This window comes from Theobroma cacao, unplaced genomic scaffold, assembly GCF_000208745.1.
Source record: "Theobroma cacao cultivar B97-61/B2 unplaced genomic scaffold, Criollo_cocoa_genome_V2, whole genome shotgun sequence".
NCBI lineage: Eukaryota > Viridiplantae > Streptophyta > Magnoliopsida > Malvales > Malvaceae > Theobroma > Theobroma cacao.
Window position 1 is genome coordinate 15,422 of NW_017234751.1, and position 11,146 is coordinate 26,567.

General features: G+C 37.7%; 1 protein-coding gene across 1 annotated transcript; it reads left to right on the forward strand.

Moving 5' to 3' along the window:
- The first annotated feature begins 9,450 nt into the window (after positions 1-9,450).
- Positions 9,451-10,734, forward strand: LOC18589050 (aspartic proteinase CDR1). The gene has a single exon (XM_018129775.1). The coding sequence runs from the start codon at positions 9,451-9,453 to the stop codon at positions 10,732-10,734; it is 1,284 nt and encodes a 427-aa protein (XP_017985264.1).
- Positions 10,735-11,146: the final 412 nt, after the last annotated feature.

The following is an 11,146-nucleotide window of genomic DNA, read 5'->3' on the forward strand; positions in this document are numbered from 1 at the left end:
TCTGCCACCAAGCCGATTATTTCAACAACACATGTCGGAAGAGACGGGATTTGACGCTGATGCCATTGGATATTCATTTGCCAAAAGCTAAAGTGCATCTGCAGAATGATAGTGTCAGCTGCGATATGTTCATGATAGGGTACATGGATAATATTTTGCAATCAAAATAGATCAGAGTTAAGTAGAATATGATTGCAAAAATGTGTCGGCAATACGCTCTAGAAATTTTTTCCAACAGTTGTGAGAGCGAACCTTGAACATATAGGCTTTTGTCTGTACATTTATTGTATAAAGAATTACTTTTATACAATTAATTTTATACATAGTATTTTTTGTGTACACAATTTATTTTATATAATTTATTATATACAGAATTAATTCTTTCTGTATACACAATATATTTTTTACAATTATTTTATACACAATTAATTTTTTGCCTATACACAATTAATTTGATACAAAGAATTTTTTTTCTTTTCTATACACAATATATTTAATTTGATACACAGTCGCAAGAAGTCAGCGTGTGATGCTATAAATCTGCTACCACTTAACGTGTCCCCACATACATCTGCTTGCACTCAGCGTGTCACCCCATATATCTGCAAGAAGTCAACGTGTCACACCGTAAATCTACTAACACTCAACATGTCAGCCGATAAATCTGCTTCCACTCAGCGTGTCAGAACAATTGGGTCGTGCCGTGTCATGCCATAAATCTCCAGATACATAACGTGTGACGCCATAAATCTGCTTCCACATGGCATGTCATAACAATTGGGCCGTCGTGTGTGACCCCACGATACTGCACCAAGTTAGCCATGTCACGCCATAAATCTGCTTGCACTCAGCGGGTCACAACTGTGAAACAGCGTCTCACGACTGTGAAATAGCATGTCACGACTCCGGTGGTCTCTATACTCAACCCAAGTTGGCATTAATTAATTTCCAGGTTTGTTGTCTTTCTCTTCGAGGCACGTCGGCTGCACCAGCCCAACATTACATTGATTAATATTGAATATATAGATTTTTCCATCCATCTAATTGCATCTGCAGCATGAGAGTTTTGTTTCATGTGGATTGTTCTGTTTAGATGATGAAATTGAATGATTGGTGTCCATGTCATTGAGATCACCTTTCCACTTAGGAATTAAGCCACAATAATTAAATCCAAGGTCTCCGCTCATCTCTTAATTGGGGTTCGACTTGTTCTTTATTGGTTGTTACATGTATATATATTCCCTGATGAAATCTTTTCCTGCCTTGTTGTGCTTTTCTCAAACCTTCCATAACCAAATCTTTGATTCTTTATGTTTAAGTAATGTTTTCAAACTTTCCCCTTCCCTTCCATTTCCACATACTATTTCATGCTTAGCCACTCCATCCATCCATCCTCCCTTATTTTTCCTGTTGTTTCAAGGCCAAAATTCTATCCTGCCATTATAAAATAGTATTTATAAAATTACACACCAGTACTACTAATTTTGTGCTTATTTTTATATATTGTTAGTTATTGGCATGTCAGCGTTAGCGTGTGGCAACATTTTCCTTGTTATGCATGGCGTGTTAGAACAATTTAATTGTTATGCATGGCATGTCACAACGTTTAACTTGTTATGCATTGAGTGTTTAACTTGTTATGCATAGTGTCAGAACAATTTACTTGTTATGCATGGTGTGTCAAAATAATTTAATTGTTATGCATGGCGTGTCAACGTTTAACTTGTTATGCATGGTGTGTCAGAACAATTTACTTATTATGCATGGCGTGTCAGAACATTTTGCTTGTTATCCATGGCGTGTCAAAATATTTTGCTTGTTATGCATAACGTGTCATAAAATTTTACTGGTTATGCATGACGTGTCACAATACTTTACTTGATATGCATGGCGTGTCACAACATTTTACTTGTTTTGCATGGTGTGTCTCACATTTATTCCTTATTTATTTCTTCTGTATACCTTGTCGCACATTATGGCTTAACTCACTGGTGCATTTGTGCCTTGTTTTGCAGATTAAACGCAGACAATATGAGGATCTTAACATTTTGCCTCTCCAAGAGACAGGGGAGTTCATGCAGTGAAGCGTACGTGTTCGAAATGCTCCTAGAGGTCAATCCACAAGCTTCATCTATCAAACTTTGACCTTACTTGCATGGTTGAGTTGATTGTAACCCGGTACAGTTTTCCTAGTACCCCAGGGGAAACATACATGGGTTTATCAACCCTCTGTATGAAGTGTGGAAACTCCATTGGTTTCAGGGATCGAGCCATCTCAGCTGATACTCCTATCTTTGCAAAATCAACAGCCATAGAGTGGAGAGTTGCCAATTCTAGGCTGGATCGAGACCTCGAATCATGGACCTAAAATTGGTAACTATTCACTATATGGTTGTTGATTTTGCAAAGACAAGAGCACTAGCTGAGATGGCTCGATCCTTGAAACCAAGGGAGTTTTCAGACTTCATGTAGAGGGTTGACAAACCCATGTATGCTTCCCTTAGGGTACTAGGAAAACTGTACCGCACTACAATCAACCCAATCGTGCAAGTAAGGTCAAAGTTTGATAGACAAAGCTTGTGGATAGACATCCAAGAGCATCCCGAAGAACGTAGGCTTCATTGCATTGAACTCCCCCATCTCTTCGAGAGTCTTTGTGATATAATGCAACTGTGACCACTTACAGTGGGTTTTAATTTGAGTATGGATAAGCATATGAGAGCCGAAATCCCCCAAATTAAAATATCAGGTTAGTCTGCATGTCAGGCCAAGTTTGTATGCACTCAGTGTGTCACCACAAGACTTGTAGGCAGAATGCTCTTAGTCGACTAACTGATATTGGCGAAATTTAATTACTCATGAAATAGAAAGGAATTTCATTGTAAGAACATAAACAGTTAAATCAAATGAAATAGAAAGTAATTAAATCAAATCATTAATTGTTTAATACAAGTGGTAATAAAATGTGACAAATGGGGTAACAGTATAGGGACTTTATCTCTTAATATTGGTAGCCATTCCATGCTTGTTGTTCCTTCATAAGATTTGTGTAGGCACTTGTACTTAATGTTGTCATTGTAGTTGAATTGGTTTTGCTTTACGGATTTGTTTGCTCGGTCATTCTATGAGCCACTTTTAGCTACGAAATTTATTGCTAAACATTTCAGGCAGATAAGCTTGTCAAGGCTCCTGTTTGATGGAGATTGTAATCGGAAACATTCTTACAAACAATGTAAAAATGCACTTTAACACAATCTTGATCAGATAGAGGCCTTGACAAGCTTATCTGCCTGAAATGTTTGGCAACAAAGTCCGTAACTAAAAGTGACTCATAAAATGACCGAGTAGACAAATCCACAAAGCAAAACCAATTCAACTACAATTTTCAAACACATTTAGTTAGGTGGACAAGTTGTCTTCATCCACAACACACCTTACATTTTCAGACATTGTCCTTCGTATTGGACAGTTGTTGCGTGTGTGACTAGTTTATCTGCAACTTGAACATGTTTTGGGTTGGCGCACTCGTGGAGGCATCGATTGACTTAGAGATGGTGCCGGATTTGTGGATGGAACTACAAATGGGAATGGGTAGTTTTGTCTGTTATGCCCGTACCTCTTGCATTGTGACAGTTGATGGAATCCTTTTCCTCCTAGGTCTTCTCATTTGGACTTGCCAAGGTGAGGGCAAGATAGCAATTTGTTTCACATGAGAGGGGATGTCCCACTCACTAGGATGCCCTACCGGCCTAATGGATCCTAAATAACCCTCCACCAAAATGGTTGTCTGGTAGTAGTCAGCGCAGAATTCAATAGCTTCACAATTGCATTTATTGAAAAACACAATAAACTCAATCTTCAAGCACAATGTAAATGCTACGTCAATTACAATTCAAATAAGAAATAAAGATATTCTGACCTTATTGCTGCAATGGCATGGTTGCATGGCAGTAAATCTGTTTGGAACTCACAACATGAACATGTCTTCCTGAACAGGTTTACAAGTCCGTCCATCTTCCCGTCTTTAACTTTGAACTCCACTCGATTGATAAGCTTAACTAGAAAACGATGTGCATCATTGAACCGTTTGCTCAACTTCTTGGCAACCTAAGGGCTGAGGGGTGTGGTCACCTTAACGACTTCCTCGTACCGGTCATGGAATCAATGCTGGAATATTTCTCTAATGAACTTGATCAAAACAGTTATCGGCATTTATCTTGCATGCTTTAAGCATGAGTTAACACATTTCGCAATGTTGGATGTCATCATTTGGTATCCCCTTGCTGGTGAACATGCACGTGCCCATTTCTCAAGCCCTATTCTCATAAGGTTAGTGTGGGCTCCCAGGTGAATCTGTTATAGCTAGTTCATATGTCTGTTGAAATCGGCCACCTTATAGCAATCTCGAGCAAGGGTGAAAAGCATACAAACATCGTTCGTGCTTGAACTTGTTTTTAAAGTTTTATTTCAAGTGGTAACCGTATAAACCATGGTGCGCTTTTAGGTATGCATTTTGGATTGCTTTCTTAATGCCGAGATGCTGATTAGAAATGAACATAGTGTTTTCAAGACAACTAACCGCATCACGCAACTTGCTAGAAAACCACGTCCATGAGTCTTCATCCTTAACATGGCTGATGCCAAACGCAACTGGATATACAAGCTCGTTCGCATATTTGCATACAACGACAAAACAGAACACCTTTGAATCTGCCTTTCAAATGTGTTGCATCAATTGCAACCGTAAGTCACATTACATCCCTAAACCCCCGAATACAAGCCCCGTATGACTAGAAATAATATTTGAATCTTTCTTCCTCATCAGTAGCCACTACAATCATTGTGTTAGGATTTTCTTGTTCCAACATATAAAAATACGAGGGTAGTAGTTGAAATGACTCCTCCGGTGGACCGAAAACAAGCCTCTCCGCATACTCCTTCACTTGCCAAGCCTTACCATACAAGCATTCCAATCCCCACTGAACCCTAATCTCACAAATTATATCCTTAGGTCTCAATGCTACTCCATTAGCCCGAAGCTTGTGTGATATAAGTTCACTAATAATCTTCACACTTGTAGTTGAAAACTGCCTTTGCAAACCGTCAACGGTACAGGTGTGTACTTTGTGGAATGTTCGAACTTGCCAATATTCTCCTCTATCAGGTAACTTCGTTGCACGCACACTGAACTTGCATGCCTTATCCTTGCAACCAATTTCATAATGAGCTTTACATGACCTTTCTACTCTTATCGCAAATTTCTCTTTTATAACCAACATGTTCAAAGCTCGTTTTAACTCGGCCTTCAATGAAAACATTCTTCCTTTGTATAAGCTATTTTCAGCATATGTCGACTCCTCAGTGGTAATTGTTTGGAAGGAGAACCTTTTTGCAGCTGCAATTACCCACGTACGAGATATCCCTGCATTTCTCTTTTCCTGATCACTATCATCGAGCAATGTATTAAGGGAACGAATCCCGTTTTCACCAGCGATGGGGTTATTGTATATGGGGTCATCACACTGAACATCTCCTACATCAACACCTCTAACAGGTTCCGTTTCACCTTCAATATTATTGCAAATTGGAATGTCATTGTCATAAAGGCAGTCATCGTTTGAACTGTCATCTTGCCACTGTTCAAGCCCATCATCTAAAGTGTCATCAAATCTATCTTCACTAGCAGCTAACAAATCCTCATTTCCCTCATCAAATGCAGTATTATCCTCCAGTGTCATAGTGTCACCCTCCAACCTCATATTGTTGTCCTTAACTGTCGTATTCTCATTTGACAATGGCATTACACACTCTACAGTTTCACCCGATCGTTGCATTTATTCGAGAGAAGCAAGAAATTGGTTTGATACATATCCTGATCGAAATTGTGCAGCCAACTATTTTGTGAATGTCGTCTGTCTACCGGGTTGCACAAACTCTTGTGCATACCTCAATTGCCATTGTTGTGGGTTACGGACCAAATGCTATGGTATATGTGAAGCATTGTAAATCTCATTTTGATTGAGCTGATTACCATGTTGTCCAACTTCTTCATGTGATATAATATTTGTTTGGAGTCCCTTAATGCTGACATACACAGCCGGAACATTCCTCTGTTCTAGTAGAATTAATGCAACATCCTCATCGTCCTTGATAATTGGCCGTGATAGCTCTCCAGGTGTACTGATCAATGCATGTAACTCAATCTCATCAATTTTTGAGTTTACCCCAACAACATCTTCAACCAACTTCATCAAGCCCACAAACGACAAATCACTCCTAACCCTCTACATTCGTGACTCACCACCCTTATAAATGCCATCCACCCACTAACCATTGTGTCTTATCACAAGTTGCACAATTGAAACCCCATTGAAATTTTGAAAAAAAAAATATTGTTAATCATTTTACACAATACATGCCGTGATCAAAAATTTGTCAGTCGTGTTGTTACACGCCATGCATATAACGTAAAATGTTGTAACAGGCTATGCATATCAAGTCAAATGTCGTGACACTCCATGCATCAGTATCGTGACACGCCATGCATCACTGTCGTGACACACCATGCATCACTGTCGTGACACACCATGCATCATTGTCGTGACACACCAATCACTGTAATTACTGAGTCATTACACCAACAACCGTGACACGCTACAAACCCAAAAAATCAGTTTACTCACAACACGCCAGGAACAATTATAACACGTCCAAAACCCAAAAAACCAATTAACCCACGACAAGCCAAGAACAGCCGTGACACTCTAAAAACCCATAAATTCAGTTAACCCATGACACACCAAGAACAACCGTGACAAGCTAACAACCCAAAAAACTAGTTAACTCACAACACGCTAGGAATAGCTGTGACACGATAAATAACCCTAACACATGTTATAGATGCATGGCGTGTAACAACTCTAGGCAATGTTTCTAATCCATCTTCTAATTTACACCAAATGTTTCAAAAATTTAAGTGTGTTGTAGAAATAAACCCAATAACATGTACCTTGATGTCATCTCTACTATAGGGTTTGTTAATCTACGACAATGTGGCCAGATACCGAGAGATAGACCATAGCTCGATGACGATGGTGCTCAATAAAGAGTTGGCAGAGCTCTTATAGTTCAGAGATCTAAGAGAGTTGACGATGATGGTACTCAACAGAAACTTGCTAGAGTTGAGACAGTTTAAAGAGTTGAGAGAGAAAGATGACCGAGCCCAAATAGCTACGCGCATTGATTTTTATTTTTTTCTATTTTCTCTCTAGTGGGAGGCAGATAACTTAAACAATTGAGCATTTATTTGAAAAGATGTTTTTAAGGGCATTTTAGTCTACTCATGCTTATTTTTGGCTAGAAACAGATAACTTTATATGAGTGGTTATTTCTGAAATCACCTTATCACGAGATCCTTTTCTCACAATTTCCTTTTAAAGGTATTTTTTTTCCTCTCTATAGGATCATAATCCTATTGTTCTCTCTAATGGCATGATTGGTAGGGCCTTTGGCCTTTTAAATTCTTTAATTTCTAGCTTGATGACAATAGCTTCCAACGACTTATGGACTTTGAATGGAATTCTTTCTTATCTTCTGCTGATTGGGATATGAATATCTAAGAGAAGCTTAAGTATTTTAAATCTAAAATTAAAAGTTGGCATCAAAATTCTTTAGGTAATGTTAATGATAAAATTTCTCATCTTGAAAAGATCATTCAAGAGAAAACTCTTTTGCTGCAAGTTGATCCGTCCGTAACTCTTTTTTCTATTGAGATTTTTAAGTTGAAAATTGATCTATGGAAACTTTATACTACTGAAGCGAGGTATTGGCACCAGAAATCTCGACTTAAATGGTTCTTCGATGGTGACCACAATACCAAATTTTTTCATACTGTAGCTTCTAACCGAAGAAGGAAGAATTTTATTGATAAAATTTCTTTCCAGGGGATTGAGATCTTTTATCGGAAATCTATATTGGATGCTATCACTAGTCATTTTAAGAGTCACTATTTGGCTGCATCAAAATAACATGGTATTTCAAGGAAAGGTTTCGGATCTTTGTCAAGTGTATGAGTTGCCTTAGCTAAGGGTATCTCAATGGGCCAAGGCTAAGTAGCTGTTATGTGTTCTTCAATTGTCAATCTTATATGTGATCCTACTTGTATAAGTGTTCTTAAAGGAAAGCTGAGTGCCAAATTTTCTTGTACCTAGGTTAGGCCTCATGTGGGCTTCTTAAGATTTAAGGCCAATGGCACCTCTAGAGGTTGCCCTAGTCCTGCTTGTATGGGAGGTGTGCTAAAGGACTGTAGCGGTAATGCCAAACTTTTATTTTCTAAGTCCTTAGGAATTGATGACTCTAATCTTTCTAAAATCATGGCTATAAAGGAAGCTTTTGTTCTTTTTGTGGCCTTTTCTTGGGCTTCTTCCCATTCTTTGATTATTGAATTTGACTCCATGAATGTGGTTAAATGGTGTAATAACCTAAAGACTGTTCTATGGTGAATGAAAAGTACCTTAAATTTGATCAATTGTTATAAAAATATTATTGCTCATTGGACTGTTGTTTAGCTCCTCGAGATGGCAACAAGTTGGCTGACTGCGTTGCTAAAGCTGGTGTGGATAGACCTTTTGATTTCATTCAAGTTTTTTAGTTTTTGAGGTGGTTCACTTGCTATTTTGCTTCTTCTTTCTACTATTACTCCTTCTGTTCCTTTGTTTTTGGCTTTTTCTTTCTCTAATTCATTTTGCTGTGGCTACTGCCTTTGTCTGTTTTTGTTTTTATTTTTTTTTTGTCCTTGGCTATCTTTGGACTTGTGTTTTTGTTCTATATTGTTCAATGCCCTGCATCTGGTTCTTAATAAATTCCTTTTGCTATTACATGTATATTTTTATCTTTATGACCTTCTACTTCTCACTTTTTACTGCCCAATTACTTTATGACAAGAATTATTTCGAAAAGGGTAATTTATAAATTTTAAAAGTATGTATTATCGGAATGTTTTGTTAATTAATTCAATGATTAGTTAATATATTATCTGTTCAGGGATATGATAAAAAGTTAGATTATAATGCAAATTTTGATTAATAGGCAATATAAAATCAATTTTCACTCTGAATTAGATGTGAATGATTTACTGATAAATGAATAGTTACCTCTAAACATTTAAATAAGTCACCAGAGCTAACCTAAAAGTATATATGTATTAAACTCTCTAACCTAAATTGGGCAATTTTTGAATCACATTCTCTTTTTACCCTTATCTATCGAACACGAGCCAAAGATCATGAGCAACCTAGAAATATTAATAATGATTGTATGTACTTTTAGGTTGCTCATGCTTTTTAATTTAAGTATCCACCTTTGCCTACCTATGCCTATATATAAGATGGATGCTGATGGCAAAGTCCGCAATCAAAGAATACAGAGTGGTCTAAAGATTACAAAGTGGTCATGGCACAAATCCAGTCCCTCTTTTTAGCCTTCACAATTTTAAGCTTGAGTGGTCCAATCATACTAGCAGTACCATCTGATCCAAGAAGGTTGGTTGTTAATCTCATCCATCAAGACACCATTCACTCCCCTTTTCACGGTAAGAGTGAAGACTTAGCAACCCGTCTAGAACGCACCCTACAAATTAGGAGAACATTGCCAACCACTGATATCCAGGCTGACCTTGTTCCTATCCAAAACCTCTTTTTCGTAAATTTTTCTATAGGCCAGCCACCTGTTCCTCAATTAGCACTAATGGACACTGGGAGCAGCCTTCTATGGCTCCAATGTCAACCTTGTCATCGATGCTCCTATCAGAACAGTCCAATATATGATTCTAGGAGCTCCTCAACGTATACTATGTTGCCGTGCAGTTCCAAGTATTGTACCTATTCCCAACCTCTCAATTGCACCTCGTCCATTCCGTGTTTTTACAACCAGCAATATGTTAAAGGTGTTGGTTCAATGGGAAACCTTGCCCAAGAGCAGCTTAGTTTTAGAACATTTGATGATGGCTTGGTTGTCGTGCATGATGTCATATTTGGGTGCGGTTTCAGTAATGGAGACCTCCAAGGGAATAAGCAAATGAACGGAGTGTTTGGACTTGGCTTCGAACCCGTATCATTGGCTACTCGACTAGCTAAGTTTTCATATTGTATTGGCAATGTTATAGATCCTAGCTATATTCATAATAAATTGTTTCTGGGTGATGGAGCTGGAGTCGAGGGAGATTCAACTCCTTTGAAAGCAATTGATGGCCAGTATCATGTTCTTCTCGAAGGCATTAGTGTTGGAGAGAAAAAACTTCCGATAGATCCTAATGTGTTCGAATGGAAAGGGGTGAACACCGGAGTGATCATTGACTCTGGTTCAGTTTCTACGTGGCTAGTTAAAGAAGCGTATGATGCAATTGTTAAGGAAGTCAAAAGTCTACTAGATCCTTGGTTGACTGAGACTTTTACGCAAAAAGATCATGTGTGTTACAGGGGAACAATAAATCAAGACCTCGAAGGATTTCCAACAATGACATTTCTCTTTGTTGGAGGAGCTGAATTGGTGCTGGACACGACAAGCCTGTTTTTTCAAATCAAACCTGATGAATTTTGCCTGCTTGTGCGGCAAATGATTGACAGTGATCAGTCTGTTATTGGCTTGATGGCACAACAAAATTACAATGTCGCTTATGACATTAATGGAAAGAAATTGTCTTTCCAAAGAATAGATTGTGAACTCCTAGCTGATTGATGAAGTGCAATTGCCCATACCAAGCAGAAAACACAAATTTCTTTTCTAGCATATTATTGTTCACAAGTAACATAAGGAAAACGTTTTTTTTATTAATATTTAAATTAATAATTATATTTGGACAATTGTTGCTTTTTTTTTCCAAGATTCGAGTAGTTAATTCATAATGAACTCACTTAACCAAGGGTTAATTATTAATAGCAATTAATTTCTTTTATATATTGAAAAATTAAAACATATTAGGGCATCTTTTGCATACATTTCATCTTAGTGAAATTAATTCCTCACGTCTTGATTGCTTTATTTCTTCCACTAGAAACCAGAACGGAGAAGAAGAAAACTTGTTTAGCTAAACCAGAAAAGATATAGTGTATTCTATGTACAAGAACAAAAATATAGTAGTATGAAGGAA

Coding starts and splice junctions, on each gene's coding strand:
- LOC18589050 (XM_018129775.1), top strand. CDS start 9,451: ATGGCACAAATCCAGTCCCTCTTTTTAGCCTTCACAATTTTAAGCTTG.